Below are 15,903 nucleotides of genomic sequence, written 5' to 3'. Positions count from 1 at the left end.
TACCTGCGGACTGGCTGGTGCGCACACACAGCGGCTGGTGCCCACAGCTGACGTGCCGCAGGGCTGCCCAGTGCACTAGAGTGCACCTGCCGCTACGTCCCTAGCCTGCCGCCCCTTGCTGACAGGAAAGGAACCTTCACGGCCGTCTTAACAGACCTTCATGCTGAGTGGGAGGCCGCCGGCAAAAGCAGTGTCATGGATGGAGGTGAATGTCGTGTCCTACGCGTGCTGCAGGACGCCGGCGGCAGTGTGGCGAACGGCGACGTAACGCGCGTTGAAGGCGATGTTGCGGAGGTGGAGATGGAGGTAGAGGCGCAGAGCCAACCCTGAGGGCAACTGCAATCCATGCCGGCATTGTCAGAGGACGTTGTCGCAGAACGAACGTGTATGGGGGGATTTGGGTTCAGTTGGGGTCCTCAGGTTACTGATTTTACCGTTCGACGGACGCGGGGACGACTGGGCGGGCATGATCGCGCCGTTGGCTGATGCTGGGTAAGGCTGAAGCAGCTGCTTGGCGGGCTGCTGAGCCCAGCCTTATTCAAGAAATTACATCTTAAAATCGATGCATGTTAACGTTGGGAGGAGGCTGGCAATGGGGCGCGGTTGCCCGGGCGGGGGCGGGGAGGCGGGCGCACGCCGTGTGGTACCCGAGCACCCATCTGGGCTCGGTGTTGGGCCAACTCGCACACCCTACCAGCGTCAGCATAATTCTACGCCCAGCCCCCGCACATCCTTGCACGCTCGTACAGTAAAGGGCAACGTGCTCGCCCAAAAAGGCATGTGCAAGTGTACAACGCCCGCCACCGCTCCTGCAAGTCCGCAGCGGGGGCGCTCCCACGCCTGCCTACACACTGGCTGTGCGGCTTACCGACAAGTCCAACACCGGCATGTCAAAGAACCATCCATCCACATGTTCAGGGCCAAGGCGAGGCCAGGGCCAGGGCGTGGTGTGACCGAGTCTGTGTACCGAGGTGTGATAGCCTGATGGGCTGATGGGGCGTACGGTGTGCAGGCCAGGTGCACCTCATTCCTCTCCGTTCCTCCTCTCTACCACGCACCCTATTGCAGAACTCCCTCGGTCCATGGGGCGCGCAAGAGTCACACTTTAACGCTACAGTGGGTGCGCGCGGGGTATGGAGGGATGGGGGGCGGCTGCAAGGGGTTTGATGGGTTTGGGTGAAGGCACTGACAGCCAGCGGCAGGCCACCGCTCCGGATTTGATTGGTCGTGCCGCGGTCGCTGTTTGTCACCAAGGTCGCTGCGTAGCTTTCAGCCCGTTATGTTTGCACGGTACTTATTCACTAAGTTCTCATTGCTATCCGCCCGTCAAACGACGAACGCTTGACCTCTCGCGTCACTACAGCCCCGCCATCTTCACGCCCGCAGTTCCCCCCACTTAAGGGCTTCTTCAGTTGGTGGCAAGTTTTAGGCTTGAAGTTTCTTATCACAAAGACTGCTGAGCTTGGGACAGGAGAGTCGCTGCGCCAGCGGCCTGGCGCAGGGCGCCCTGCAGCCACCATGGCGCCAGTGGTGCTCAACGTTTATGACTTGGCTCCTCAAAACCAGTGGACAATCTTCTGTGGCGTGGGCATCTTTCATTCTGGCGTGGAGGTCCATGGCGTGGAGTATGCGTACGGACGTGAGTTATGCTAGGTGACAACGAGATAACTTTGATTTCGCGACCTGGGTGCGCGCGCTGGAGGTTTGGAGCCGCTCAAGTCGCTGACATGTACGCCGCAAATTCCCTGCGCGCAGAGCACGACTACGACTACTCTGGCATTTTCGCCACGAATCCACGTGACGCACCGGGCCAAGGTGCGTCGGTCGGTTGTGCCCCCCAGTGCGGACAGCGCGCCGCAATACGAGGAGCCCCAAACGGCGGGGGTGCACGGGGGCGGGTTCACAAAGGCCCAGGCAGGGAGCCGAGGTTGCGGCTTTGCCAACCGCGCCGCTTAGCTGTCACGCGTGCGCCGCATCGCTGGCGTTTGTTCGGTGTCTGGATCATCAGCCTGCGGCACACTCGAAACAGCCTCAAAGCAGCAGCCAGGGCGGCCGCCTGCCCACACAGCCGCTTCGTGCTCTTGCAATACCCACTTCCCAGCACCGCTGCTGCCCCACGCACCCATCCCTACACCCACCCACGCACCTATCTGCCGCCTATGTGCCCACGCTATTGCAGTGGTGTTTCGGGAAAGCATCCTCATGGGCGAGACGCACCTCAGCCAGGCGGAGATACACGCACTGGTTCAGCGCATGGGCAACGACTACAAGGGGACGAACTACCACCTGCTGCAGGTACGGAGGAGGAGAGAAGAGGGAGGGGGAGAGGGAGGGGCAGGAGGGAGGGGCAGGAGGGAGGGGGAGGAGAGGGAGGGGGCAGGAGGGGCATGGGAGGGGTTCCATTTTCTGCGGGAGCGGGGGAGGGGGAAGAGGAGAGCTGCCTGTGAAGGGCCGAGGAGATGGGCGGGAGGGGCATGGTCCGGTCATGCTGCGCGGGCGGCGGCGTGATGCGGAGATGTGCTCTCCTCCTGAGGGCTAGGGTGCGAGGCGCTTATGCGGCACCGCCTGCGGCGTGCGCGTGCGCGACCCGACGGCGGGGGGCGGAGTGTGAAGGCGCAAGGGCGGGGACCACGGACCCGGCGCAACGCACTGCCCCGTGCATGCGGGTGGGCGAGGCCAGGCGCCTTTCACACAGGAGCGCCTGGTGGCGGGGCGGGAGCGCGCAGCCCGAAATGCAGCATGTGGTATGATGGTGGTGGCGATACGGGCGGGGGTAGCCACCGTGTTGGTGGCGGTGTGATGGCGGCGGCGGGTCATGACGCTGACGCCTTACTCTCCCGCCCTTCCCTCCCCACGCTTCTGCGCATACGGCATGGCGGCTCTGGCGCTGCATTGGCTCACAGCGGAACTGCAATCAGTGAGTCTTAGGTGCCTGGTGGCCTGTGGGGTTGCGCGTAGCTAGTGATGTAGCGGGGAGAGGGCTACCTCGGTCTCCGTCAGTGGCCCCAGGGCGGCCCCTAGGGCGCCTTCAGGGCGGCTGCCGCCCTCAGCCCCTGCCTGCCGCCCGGCCTCTGGACCCCGTCGGCTCGCACCCTCGCACATCCGCCCCTGACCCTGTTGCTGTCTCCGCTCGTGCTGCTGCTCCTGCGCAGCTTCGCCAACGACCTGTGTGTGCAGCTCATAGGCAAGGAGGCGCCCACCTGGGTGAGTGACGGCGCGTGTGTGTGTGTGTGGGGGGGGGCGTTTACATTCATGATGTCTGACATAAGTGAAGGGGGCGGCCTCGGTGGTGAGCCTCCGGGGTGGACACATCATGGGACAGCAGAGGGGAGAGATGACTGGCGCCGTGAGTGCAGATTGCACAACAGGCTGTGCGCTGCGATGGGGGTCCGGGTGATGGCCGGGTGGGAGGCACGTTGCGGGCGCGCGCTTGGTCGGCTGGTTGAGCCAGGGCTGTGCGGTTATGTCGGCCTGGGGCGGGTGCTGAGCAGGACTGGTCCTTCTGTGCGCATTGCGAGACTGCGGCCATCAGCACACGCCGGCAACCCCTGTCATGTGTCTCCACCTACCCCTCACGTCCGCTCCCTCCTGCGCCTCGCCTTGCAGGTGAACCGGTTAGCGGGGATAGCGGTGATGCTGCACTGCCTCATCCCGCCGTCCTGGGTGCCGCCGCTGCAGACGCCATCCGCGGCGCCCATCGACTGTGAGTCCGGGGCAGCGCGAGCACGGGCAGGATGTCGTGTGCGGGGACGTTACCGCTCGTGCTACCCACTGCACAATCCCTGCTTGCCGCGCCCAACGACGGCCAAGCCACCAGCCGCTTCCTCAGGACGTCTCTGCCCCTGTCCGTGCCCCACCAGCTCTCCTGACTGTCACTTGCCCGCCTTTGTCCCTGTCCTAATCCCTGTCTTCACACTCACTCCGTCTCACCCACAGACGACGGGCACGTGGCGGGCGGGGTGGGTGTGGTGGGCGGGCCGCGCAAGGACCGGGACGAGGGCAAGTCGCTGCTGGGCGCCGGCGGCCAGCGCTCTGACGTATACGGCGAGCGGCTCAACCCGAGCGCCATGTTGCCCTCGGCGGCCAGCAGCAGCGGCGGCACACGCATTTGATACCCCAGTGATGGAGCTGACAGTGGATCCCTGGACCCGCGCTGGCGGGGCGCGCTGGCGGCTGAGGCCAGGGGCGAACAGATGGGCTGGCGCTGCAGCCAAGGAGAGGAGCAGGAGGCGCGGGCGCGGAGGCCCCAAGCCGGGAGCCGGCCGGAGGAGTGCAGCACGAGCGGAATGGCAGCAGGGGGGGAGCGGGAGCGGGAGCGAGGGGTAGGCGCTTGTTGCGGGCAGCTGTTTGCTGGTGCGGCGCCGGCAGGGCACGATAGGGTAGGGTATTAGGTGTTGGTAATTTGGGTTATCGGGCAGCACTGCCGGTGAGGTGGTAGCTGCGGTCCGAACTTGGGGCCCTGGGAAGTTAGCGAGGCGCCTGCCCTGATCAGGCGGAAGTGCCTCCTTGTCTGCCCATCTGTAGCGCCTCCCCGACTGCCAGTACGGCATTGTGTCGGTTCGCGGACCGTCGGGAAGACTTAAGCCCCGACCAAGCGTCTTGCTGTTAACTACACACGCGCATTATATACCCAGACTACCGAAGGTGCCAGGCAGCGTAGCTGCATCGTGTGTAACGCACCCGCTAGCAATTCAGGCTTGCCGAACCAACTTCGCAACATTAGGGCAGGTAGTAGGCGCTGGCAAAGATATTGCTGCGACTGGTAGGGTGGAGCCGGTCGAATGCGTATCGTATGGCGGAGCGAGGCGCGCGCTGGGGTCAAAGCGGTTTGCCGGAGTGCGGGCGAGGCGGCAGCTGTGGCGGGGCATGTCAGTGCCTGACTAAGGCACGCTGCCCTACAACGACGTTGCCAGTCAGTGTCGGCCCACTTCTCACCCCTAAGGCCAAGCGCCTGGGGGGGTTGTTTGCCGCATGCCCGGCGCACCTGCGTGCGGCGGTGCGGGGTCGTCTGCACGTGGGTGCACCTGTTTGCATGTGAGACACGTGCGGCGGCCACAGCTGAGGCGCCCAGCATCTGGGGACTGAGGTGGAGCGTTGTGAGGCGGTGGTCACTGTTTCGAAGTTCGCTGTTTCGAAGTCTCTTGCTACTTTGTTTGACACGTGACTGGCGACGGCGCATCCGACAACGCTACGTGTGAGGACTGGGTTGGGACCATGACGGATCGCGTGCGCAGGGCTACTGCGGGGGTGTGGGCGAGGCGGTGAGCAGGAGGTGCCAGGCCTATGCCAAGGTCGGGGAGGTTCGGTGGAGGAACTGGCTCTGTGTACGGAAACAGGCCGCTGGCATCTGTGCCTCCGCGGACCAGGTTGTACAGCTGCCACGCTGCGTGGCACGGTATGCACATGCAAGAGCGTCTGCTGCGCGCTTGAAATGAAGGAAAGCAGAGAGGACGAGCACCGTGCGTCGTGAACGCACTGCGGTGCAGTACATGTGTAGGGCTTGCTGTGCAAGTGTGCAGTGATACCAAAGGTGTTAAGGTGCACAAGGCGCACGGCGAGGCGGTTGGCGTCAGGGTGCACCAGATGCTCAGCTGGCACCGTTCCCCGGTTGCTGAGGTACCCGATCGCTCTCTTCCGTGAGCGCTGGGGTGACCGCGTGAGAGCGGGGAGGGGGCCCTTCGACGTGATGGGCATTAGTGTATCGTGTAGCTGCAGTATAAACCTGGATTGTGCCCCTCGCAAGGGAGCCGAACCCAAAGCACAGAGCGCCATCGCCGCCGCACGCGGCCTGTCGCTGCACCAGATGGACGTCAAAACCGCCTTCCTCAACGGCGACCTTGATGAGGAGCTCTGGATGCAGCAGCCGCAGGGGTTTGAGGTCAGCGGCGGCAGCAGCAGCGGCGACACTGGCGGCGGAGACGACACTGGCGGCGGCGGTGGCGCTGGCGGCGGCGGCAGCGGTGGCGCAAGCCACCGCAGCGTGCCGCTGGCATGCCGCCTGCTAAAGTCCGTGTATGGACTGAAGCAGGCACCGCGCTGCTGGTACCGCAAGCTCAGCGAGGAGCTGGGCGGACTGGGCTTCACGCCAGCCACGGCGGACCCGGCACTCTTTGTGCGGCACGACGAGGCGGGTCCGGTCTATGTGCTGGTGCACGTGGACGACCTGCTGATTGCCGCCGGCTGCTCCGTGCAGCTGGCGGCGGTCAAGTCCGCTATTGGCAAGTGCTTCGAGGTGCGTGACCTGGGAGAGGCCAGCACCTATCTGGGGATGGAGATTAAGCGGGACCCCAGCACCGGCGACATCCTGCTGCAGCAGCGGCGCTACGTCAACGAGCTGCTGCAGCGACACGGCATGGCTGATGCCAAGCCGCGCAGCCTGCCTCTGCCGGCTGGCACGCGTGTGCTGGCCGCCAGCGAGCAGCAGCCTGTGCTGGATGACGGCGGCCCCTACCGCTCGCTGATCGGCGGACTGAACTACGTCGCCGTCAGCACCCGGCCCGACATTGCCTACGCGCTGAGCGTGCTCGCGCGGCACATGGCGGCGCCGACCAAGGCTCATCTGGCGCTGGCGACGGGAGTGCTGCGCTACCTCAAGCACACCGTGGACATGGGCCTGCGCTTCAGCGCTTCCGCCTCTGGCGGCGGCGGTGGCGCAGGCAGCAGCAGCGCCGGCGGCGGCGCGGCGGGCTATGACGCTGGCGCCTTTGTCGGCTACTGTGATGCCGACTGGGCCGGCGACCCCAATACCCGCCGCTCGCAGACCGCCTTCCTCTTTGCCCTGGGCAAGACGGTGGTCAGCTGGTGCAGTCAGCAGCAGCGCACGGTCGCTGCCTCTTCTGTGGAGTCGGAGTACCAGGCCGCGGCCGCAGCGACCAAGGAGGCGCTGTGGCTGCGCAAGCTGGCGTCGGACCTGGGCCTGCGCAGCGGTGCTGTAGCCATTCGCTGCGACAGCCAGGGCGCCCTCAGCCTGGCTCGCAACCCCATTGCTTCATCGCCGCTGTCGAAGCACATCGACATCCAGCACCACCTGGTGCGTGAGCGCGTGGCGCGCGGCGAGGTGGCTGTGGAGTACTGCCCCACGGAGCAGATGATTGCGGATGCGCTGACCAAGGCGCTGCCGGAGGCCAAGTTCTTCTTCTGCCGCGCGGCGATGGGCGTCAGCACTTGAGCAGGGTTCTGTCAAGGACAGATGCCGCTGCGGCGGTATGTTAGCAGGGAAGTTAGTTTGGAATGGGACCGTGCTGGGTTCTGCCACGTGCAGTAAGGCTGAGGCCTAGTGCAGTGACTTGCGGTGACTTCAGACGGTGCTCAGATTGAGGGGGAGTTATCTCCTCGTTTATGGCCGGTGATTGGCCTTGTGTGTTTCCCCTTTCAGTTGGCTGTCAGTTTGCGGTTTGCTATTGGACCCAGTTCGGTCCGAGGGGGAGTGTTGGTAATTTGGGTTATCGGGCAGCACTGCCGGTGAGGTGGTAGCTGCGGTCCGAACTTGGGGCCCTGGGAAGTTAGCGAGGCGCCTGCCCTGATCAGGCGGAAGTGCCTCCTTGTCTGCCCATCTGTAGCGCCTCCCCGACTGCCAGTACGGCATTGTGTCGGTTCGCGGACCGTCGGGAAGACTTAAGCCCCGACCAAGCGTCTTGCTGTTAACTACACACGCGCATTATATACCCAGACTACCGAAGGTGCCAGGCAGCGTAGCTGCATCGTGTGTAACGCACCCGCTAGCAATTCAGGCTTGCCGAACCAACTTCGCAACATTAGGGCAGGTAGTAGGCGCTGGCAAAGATATTGCTGCGACTGGTAGGGTGGAGCCGGTCGAATGCGTATCGTATGGCGGAGCGAGGCGCGCGCTGGGGTCAAAGCGGTTTGCCGGAGTGCGGGCGAGGCGGCAGCTGTGGCGGGGCATGTCAGTGCCTGACTAAGGCACGCTGCCCTACAACGACGTTGCCAGTCAGTGTCGGCCCACTTCTCACCCCTAAGGCCAAGCGCCTGGGGGGGTTGTTTGCCGCATGCCCGGCGCACCTGCGTGCGGCGGTGCGGGGTCGTCTGCACGTGGGTGCACCTGTTTGCATGTGAGACACGTGCGGCGGCCACAGCTGAGGCGCCCAGCATCTGGGGACTGAGGTGGAGCGTTGTGAGGCGGTGGTCACTGTTTCGAAGTTCGCTGTTTCGAAGTCTCTTGCTACTTTGTTTGACACGTGACTGGCGACGGCGCATCCGACAACGCTACGTGTGAGGACTGGGTTGGGACCATGACGGATCGCGTGCGCAGGGCTACTGCGGGGGTGTGGGCGAGGCGGTGAGCAGGAGGTGCCAGGCCTATGCCAAGGTCGGGGAGGTTCGGTGGAGGAACTGGCTCTGTGTACGGAAACAGGCCGCTGGCATCTGTGCCTCCGCGGACCAGGTTGTACAGCTGCCACGCTGCGTGGCACGGTATGCACATGCAAGAGCGTCTGCTGCGCGCTTGAAATGAAGGAAAGCAGAGAGGACGAGCACCGTGCGTCGTGAACGCACTGCGGTGCAGTACATGTGTAGGGCTTGCTGTGCAAGTGTGCAGTGATACCAAAGGTGCACAAGGCGCACGGCGAGGCGGTTGGCGTCAGGGTGCACCAGATGCTCAGCTGGCACCGTTCCCCGGTTGCTGAGGTACCCGATCGCTCTTCCGTGAGCGCTGGGGTGACCGCGTGAGCGGCTTCTGTGAGAGCGGGGAGGGGGCCCTTCGACGTGATGGGCATTAGTGTATCGTGTAGCTGCAGTATAAACCTGGATTGTGCCCCTCGCAAGGGAGCCGAACCCAAAGCACAGAGCGCCGCGACAAGACATGCCAATGCAAATCACTCTCGGTGCACGCTCGACCCTGCACCAGCACGTGCCATGGGAGTTTTGTGCTTCAATAAGTAATATTGAATGATAAGACGCGGAGAATGAGGGGGAAGAAGAGGCCATGCACGAGATGGTGCCCATGCAAAATGAGTCTTCTCTCGCTCTGGCTTTGACAGCAGCGCCCTCATAGATTGTTCTGTATAGATTTTGGGGTTGGGCACCGTGATAGTCGGGGCCTTTACCAGGATGTTGTCCAGCGTGCGCCTCGCTGCCCTTCGGGCGGGCAAGACCAACAGCGTCTTCCAGGCCGTCCGCGCCTTCGCTGCGGAGCCTGCTGCTGCGGCGACTACTGATGCCGGCTTCGTCAGCCAGGTGCGTCGCAGGGGGTGCTCGCGTCGATCATCACGGTGTCGTCGTTTGGAAGTCCCGGAAAGCTTCAACGTGACGCCCTTCGCGCGATGCCTATGTCAGGTCATCGGCCCTGTGGTGGATGTGCGTTTCGATGGCGAGCTGCCTTCGATTCTGAGTGCTCTGGAGGTGCAGGGGCACAATGTGCGCCTGGTGCTGGAGGTGGCGCAGCACATGGGTGACAACACCGTGCGCTGCGTGGCCATGGACAGCACTGATGGTCTGGTGCGTGGCCAGAAGGTGGTGAACACCGGCTCCCCCATCAAGGTGAGCTTTGTTTTCGGGCATCGGGGCAAGCGACCATCGGTTCCGACCATCAGGCTGACCCTGCTGGTCGCGCAATGCGCATTCGCAGGTGCCGGTGGGCCGTGGCACTCTGGGCCGCATCATGAACGTGATTGGCGAGCCCGTCGACGAGCAGGGCCCCATCGGTGAGCATTTTTCTTCTGCACGTCTTCTGCGGCAGCTTGCATGCCGCATGCGAGCCATGTCTGAGCTTTGATGTTGTTTGCAGAATGCTCGGAGGTGTGGTCCATCCACCGCGAGGCTCCTGAGTTCACTGAGCAGAGCACTGAGCAGGAGATCCTGGTGACCGGCATCAAGGTGCGCTGCCTACACCTGCAGAATGGCGCAAATAGTACTACGAATATGTATCTTGCTTCTGCGGGTCTGCTTTGGGCCAGCAGTGTTCAGCCGCCCGGCAGGCGTGTCTCGGGTGTCGGAGATGCAAAGCGGGCGCGACTTGACCATTTATGGGCGCGATGCTGCAGGTCGTGGACCTGCTGGCTCCCTACCAGCGTGGTGGCAAGATCGGTCTGTTCGGTGGTGCCGGTGTGGGCAAGACCGTGCTGATTATGGAGCTCATCAACAACGTCGCTAAGGCGCACGGTGCGTGCTGGCTTTGCACGAGGGGCAGCATTTGACTGACGGAAAGTTTGCCTGTTTTGCCGCGTCGGCAACGACCCTAATGCCTTTACTGACGGGAGGACGCCTTGACACGCTGCAGGTGGTTTCTCCGTGTTCGCCGGTGTCGGCGAGCGCACCCGTGAGGGCAACGACCTGTACCGTGAGATGATTGAGTCGGTGAGCCGGGGGCGAATGGAAGGCTTCGAGGAACAGAGTTTGCGTACTAGCAGGCAGGCAGCAAAGGCCTCCTGCCGGTTGCTTTCGGTTCCGGGGGAAGGTGAACATGGCTCATCATCGTGCATGCTCTCGTTTCTCACACACGCACAGGGTGTGATTAAGCTTGGCGACAAGCGCGGCGAGTCCAAGTGCACCCTGGTGTACGGCCAGATGAACGAGCCCCCGGGTGCCCGTGCCCGTGTGGCCCTGACGGGTGAGCAGCAGCTGCGGCGGCGCCGGCGCGAGCGCGAGGCGGGAGCGACCAGCATGGCAGGGGGCGGGAGGAGGTTGGAAGAGACCCCGAGCTGGAGAGAGCGTTCATGGACATGGATGGAACAGAGTGGGGAGGAGCAGGCGGCCATGGATCGCCTTATGGGCGTTCGTCGTGAAAAGCATCAGTCGAGCAGCCAATGTCAGGCGCCTCGGGCAATCACGGACGCAGCCCTGGCAGTTGAACTACTGTATCCCCATTTCCATCGTGTACAGCAGTTGGGGTGCATGGAGACATAAGTGTTTCAAGCGCTCCCCGGGGCATGGCTAGCAAAGGATACAACCGGCCACGCGCTTAGCTCGTTGCACACAGCTTGCCGGCAGCACACGCGATGTGGCTCACCCCACGATCACCCTGGCCCAGGCCTGTTGCAAGACATCCCCCACCCCACCTGTCCTGCCCCGCCTGCTCCGCAGGTCTGACTGTGGCCGAGTACTTCCGTGACGTGGAGGGCCAGGACGTGCTGCTGTTCGTGGACAACATCTTCCGCTTCACGCAGGCGAACTCGGAGGTGTCTGCCCTGCTGGGCCGCATCCCCTCGGCCGTGGGTTACCAGCCCACCCTGGCCACCGATCTGGGTGGCCTGCAGGAGCGCATTACCACCACCACCAAGGGTTCCATTACCTCGGTGCAGGTGCGCGGCGCAGCTGGGGCGGGGGCGAGGCAAGGGTGACGGCCGCTGTCAGGATGCGGGCACGTGACTGCGCTGTTGGGACGACACGTCTGCGAGGCAGGGTCCAGGGGCGGGGCAAGAGCGCGAGGGCTGGCCAGTTGCCCTGAGCTCTGTCCTATCCTGGCTGTCCACCACCACCCATGTGCGCCGTTATGCACACCTGTCGCCGCCCACTGCCCATCGCGCCTACAGGCTGTGTACGTGCCCGCCGATGACCTGACGGATCCCGCCCCCGCAACCACCTTCGCGCATCTGGACGCCACCACCGTGCTGTCCCGCTCGATTGCCGAGCTGGGCATCTACCCCGCCGTGGACCCCCTGGACTCCACCAGCCGCATGCTCAACCCCAACATCATTGGCGCCGAGCACTACAACATCGCCCGTGGTGTGCAGAAGGTGCTGCAGGACTACAAGAACCTGCAGGTGCGGGCGCTTCGGTGCTGGAGTTGTGGGGGTGCGCGGCGGCTGTGGCTTTGACGGGGGGCCGGACAGGAGTAGCGGTTCTCTCATGTCGCGCGGCCTGTACGCTGTATGCGAGATGACACGCGTTTGTCCCATGCGTCAGCACGCCACCTCCAAGCACTAGCCCTCACGCCCGCTCGCCACCGCCACCGCCTGATCCCACAGGATATTATTGCCATTCTGGGTATGGATGAGCTGAGCGAGGAGGACAAGCTGACCGTGGCGCGCGCCCGCAAGATCCAGCGTTTCCTGTCGCAGCCCTTCCAGGTGGCCGAGGTGTTCACCGGCACCCCCGGCAAGTACGTGGACCTGAAGGACACCATCTCCGCCTTCACCGGCATCCTGCAGGTGCGTGCGGTTGGGGGGAGCGGTTCGGTGCATTTGCGCAACCCGCGAGGAGCTTCTGATATCAGGAACAACGCTGTACCGATCATGTCGCACCTAGTGGCGGCTTAACCCATGCTGACGTTCGCCGCCGCCTGCACCCCCTGCTCACACGCACACACAGGGCAAGTACGACGACCTTCCTGAGATGGCTTTCTACATGGTGGGCGGCATCCACGAGGTGGTGGAGAAGGCCGACAAGCTGGCCAAGGACGTGGCGGCCCGCAAGGACGAGAGCAAGAAGGTGGGAGGCGGGGGTCGAGCAGGCGGCTGTGGGGCGTCATGACCGGCAGCTGGGTGCAGTGCCTTGAAATGGCGGCGCCGTGCACCCTTGCAGCAAACCCTCTCCGAACCCCAACTCATGCACATATAATCTCAACACTCGCTCGCACCGGCCATCCTCCTCACCCTGCAGGCCAAGTCGTCTGAGGCGCTGAAGGACGTGCCCAGCCTGGAGAAGATGGCGGGCGAGATCAAGGACGAGGTGATTGACGCCGACGACAGCCTGGAGGAGGACTTCAAGGCGGAGGCCATCAGCAGCGAGAACATGGTGAGGCCGCGGGCAGGCGATAGGGGCGGCTGGGCAGGGGTTGGCGGTGTGATGAGAGGAAGGGAGCAGCAGCGGGTGGTGCAGCGTGCTGATGGTGTAAGCCGTGTTAGTGTTTTTACTTGCTATTCGGTGCTCTTGCTTGACCTTCCCTGTGTCCGCCTGTGCAGGTGCTGAACGAGAAGGGCGAGAAGGTGCCCCTGCCCAAGAAGTAAGCGGCTAGGCCGCAGCAGCAGGAGTGCAGATAGCCTTAGGGAGCATTCGGTGACGCCCGCTCGCCGCTCCGGCGGCGGCTGTAGCAGTAATAATTCGTTGCTGACAGAGCCCGGGAGTTGAGGGGGCGGCAGCTGGGCGCGCAGCCTTGCGCAGTGGCTGCGCCATGGTCGCGTCGCGTGTCTGGGTCTGCCTGTGTGCCTGGCGCACAGCAGCCCGGGCTGTTCGGAAGCGCACGGCCGGGTGCATCACGCTGGTGCACGGCTTAGGAACGCGGGCGTCGCGGGGCTGTGCGCGGATGCGAATTTGGCTCTGTGCTCATTATCGTTCAGAGTGTGTTTGGTCTAGTGCACGCCCGAGCAGTGGGGTGGGTCCGCGGCTAGTGCGGAGGCAGGGCGGTGCAGGCTTATAAGGCTTAGGAACCTGACCGGATTGGGACTCGAGGGATCAGTCAGTCAAAGATGTCACCATGGTGCGGCCTGAGTCGTCAGGCCGGCTTGGTTGGCGAGGATCAGGGCGGGTGCGCAGGGAGTTGTTGATGGCGGGGCCATGTCAGCATGGGACCCCCTGGCGGCGGACCTCCACTCCTAGCAGAGCGAGACAGTAGATGTGTGTCTATGCGGTGTCAAGGGTACGGACTGCGACAAGGTATGTGTGTGCGCGTGCGTAGGCAGGCAGAAGAGTTGGGGGCAGCAGCTCCTGTAAGGACATCACCCAATTCGCGTCTCAGTCCTATGGTATGTCACATTTGGAGGTAGGGCCATATCCGGTAGCATCAGTCACCACCCGCGGCTCACAGCGCCCTGCTACCCAGGAAGCTCAGTCATGGGAGTGACCGGATTAGGTCAACCTGCCCCTTACCCTCTCCCATCGCACCCAGGGATCCCAAAACACGCTCAGCAGGGCAACCATCCTTTGTGCAGCTGCCCGTCAGCAAAGTACCGGTACAAGCCTACGAGCCAGTCAGCGATGCCTGTGTCCATGACTCCAGGGTTATACCAGCCCGCGCAATTTTGCCTTGACGTTGCAAACTGAATGCTGGGTTTTGGGAATACGCTGCACACAATGGGACCCTGAGTGCAGCTGCAGTGTTATTGTGATAGCTGGCCGGGGCATGCGGGTAGTCTGTACCGCGGGGCAACATACTGTGTCAAACGCTGCCCATGCACTTACAGCTGTATCTGTAACCCTGCATCCCAAAGACATCAGCACTTGCCCTGCTACGCCCGCAAGGTGTGAGGGCAGCGCGTTCTAACTCGAATGGCCAAGGCCCACAGGCGCTCATACCTTACTGCACCCGGCGGCAACGCCCCTGCGTTTCTTGGTGCGGGGGGCCGCGGACCGTGTGCTGAATAAGCCGCTCACCCCGGCGGGCAAGCCGTTTGCGCGCCTGCTGAAAGCCATGACTGCATTGCCCGCGGTGACTCTTGTGGCGCCGCCCGAGCCGGGCGCGTGGGTGAGTCATGTGCCGTTGTGGGCTAACCCGGCGCTGTGTGTGGACGGCCGCACGTGGGAATTGGCTTTCGCGGATTTGTTCGCTCTGCCGGGACTGGCGTGTGTGGGCCAGCTGGTTGCAGCGCATGACGGCCTGAACGAACTGCGGCAGGCATTGACAAGCCCTTGGGCGGAGGGCTCCCGGTCTGGTGAAGCGTGTGCGGATATGTATGTGACTGCTGTGTGGAGGCGGGTGCTGCACTGGAGCACGCGGGCACGCCTGCCGTCGCCCCTGCCGGGGCCGGCGTCGCCTCAAGAGGCGGCCGACCGGTTTGCGGCGGCGGTGGCCCTTCTTCCCGCTGGCTGGGCTGCCGCCGCGCGTGCGGCCCAGCTGGCTCGGGGGCCTGCCGCCGCGCTGCCGCTCCCGGTGGCCGACGTCGTGAGTGCTACGGCGGAGTCGGTGCAACGGGTGGTGCGGGGACTTGGATGGTTGCAGTGCGGGGGGCCGCCCATCCTGCTCACTGCCTACACGGTGAAGGCGGGGACCGTGCTACAAATGGCTCCACAGTTAGCCGCCCTGAAGGCTAAGCATTTGCAGTATGTGTGCGATGCGGGTGTGTCGGGGGTGGGGGCTGCCCTGGCGGCGGGGGCCTTCGTGTGCACCTTGGCCCGCTTGTGGTCGCTGAAATGGGAGAATCATCATAAGGAAGCACTGTGGCGTGTGGCCGCCAACGCTTGCTGGGCGTTTCCACGGCATGCTAGCGAGCGGGCGCGAGGCGTTACTGTTGACCCGTGTTGGGCGTGTGGGGTGGACATGCAGGATGGGGACCGGCGTCACTGGTTTTGGGACTGCACTGTTGCGCTGTCACTGCGGGAAAGTATGGGGATGGCTATGGGTTTCCTGCCGGAGGAGGCTCTAAGTGCCTTCTCTCGTGAGGAGTTGTGGTTAGTGCGCCCGCCTGCGGGGCTTGCGCCACCTGTGTGGGATGTAGTGTGTCTCGCTGCTATGTCTGCCCTGGACTTTGGTCGGCAGCGTGTGGTTATGGCCGGGTTGGCGGCGCGAGCGAAGCTGCCGTCGGCCCGGGTGCTGAGCATTGGACTTGCCGTCGTAGCTGACTTCTGGGGTCGTCTCCAGACGTTTGTGACTTTGGGTGTCAGGCCAAAGGGTTGGGACGCTGTGCCGTTTGCGCATCCCTTCATATCTCGGGCTGTTGGTGACGGCATGGTTTTGCGCTTGCCGTATGACGCTGATTCCCCGCCCCCCTCGCCGTGAGAGGTTGTGCGTGGTTGGTGGCTCTGTGTGTGGGCAGGATGCACGTGTGGGCGACCGTTCTAGTACCTGGACGCTTGCGCCCTGGTTAGTGCGTGCGCTGTGCGTGTGTCCTGCGGCCTAGACGTTTCCCGGCACTCCTGTGCCTAGGCTTGTGGCGTTGAGGCACAGCGGTGGGGCTCTGGCGGGTTGAGGCTTGGCTAGGACTCACTGTGCGCGGAGTCACACGGACTTTGCCCGCGGGAGGGTTTGCAGCAAAGTCGGGGTTGGGCCCTGATAGCATGTGATGGCTCGGCGTC

The 15,903-nt window shown here is 63.8% G+C and overlaps 2 protein-coding genes across 2 annotated transcripts; both read left to right on the top strand.

Annotated features, from left to right (window-relative positions):
* Positions 1-1,285: 1,285 nt before the first annotated feature.
* Positions 1,286-5,731, top strand: CHLRE_17g698100v5 (uncharacterized protein). The gene is made up of 7 exons (XM_001691579.2): positions 1,286-1,639; positions 1,756-1,815; positions 2,180-2,295; positions 2,904-2,917; positions 3,153-3,204; positions 3,607-3,703; positions 3,937-5,731. The coding sequence occupies exons 1-7, from the start codon at positions 1,519-1,521 to the stop codon at positions 4,110-4,112; spliced, it is 636 nt and encodes a 211-aa protein (XP_001691631.2). The 5' UTR covers positions 1,286-1,518; the 3' UTR covers positions 4,113-5,731.
* Positions 5,732-8,765: 3,034 nt separating this feature from the next.
* CHLRE_17g698000v5 (uncharacterized protein) lies at positions 8,766-13,617 on the top strand. The gene is made up of 13 exons (XM_001691580.2): positions 8,766-9,192; positions 9,292-9,495; positions 9,584-9,659; positions 9,743-9,831; positions 9,999-10,116; positions 10,235-10,311; positions 10,462-10,564; positions 11,038-11,255; positions 11,487-11,717; positions 11,922-12,104; positions 12,265-12,384; positions 12,556-12,690; positions 12,858-13,617. Exons 1-13 carry the CDS (start codon positions 9,067-9,069, stop codon positions 12,900-12,902), a joined length of 1,725 nt encoding a protein of 574 aa, XP_001691632.1. The 5' UTR covers positions 8,766-9,066; the 3' UTR covers positions 12,903-13,617.
* Positions 13,618-15,903: the final 2,286 nt, after the last annotated feature.

The sequence above is a fragment of the Chlamydomonas reinhardtii genome, chromosome 17 (genome assembly GCF_000002595.2).
Source record: "Chlamydomonas reinhardtii strain CC-503 cw92 mt+ chromosome 17, whole genome shotgun sequence".
Classification (NCBI taxonomy): domain Eukaryota; kingdom Viridiplantae; phylum Chlorophyta; class Chlorophyceae; order Chlamydomonadales; family Chlamydomonadaceae; genus Chlamydomonas; species Chlamydomonas reinhardtii.
This window is presented reverse-complemented; position numbering and strand designations above follow the sequence as displayed.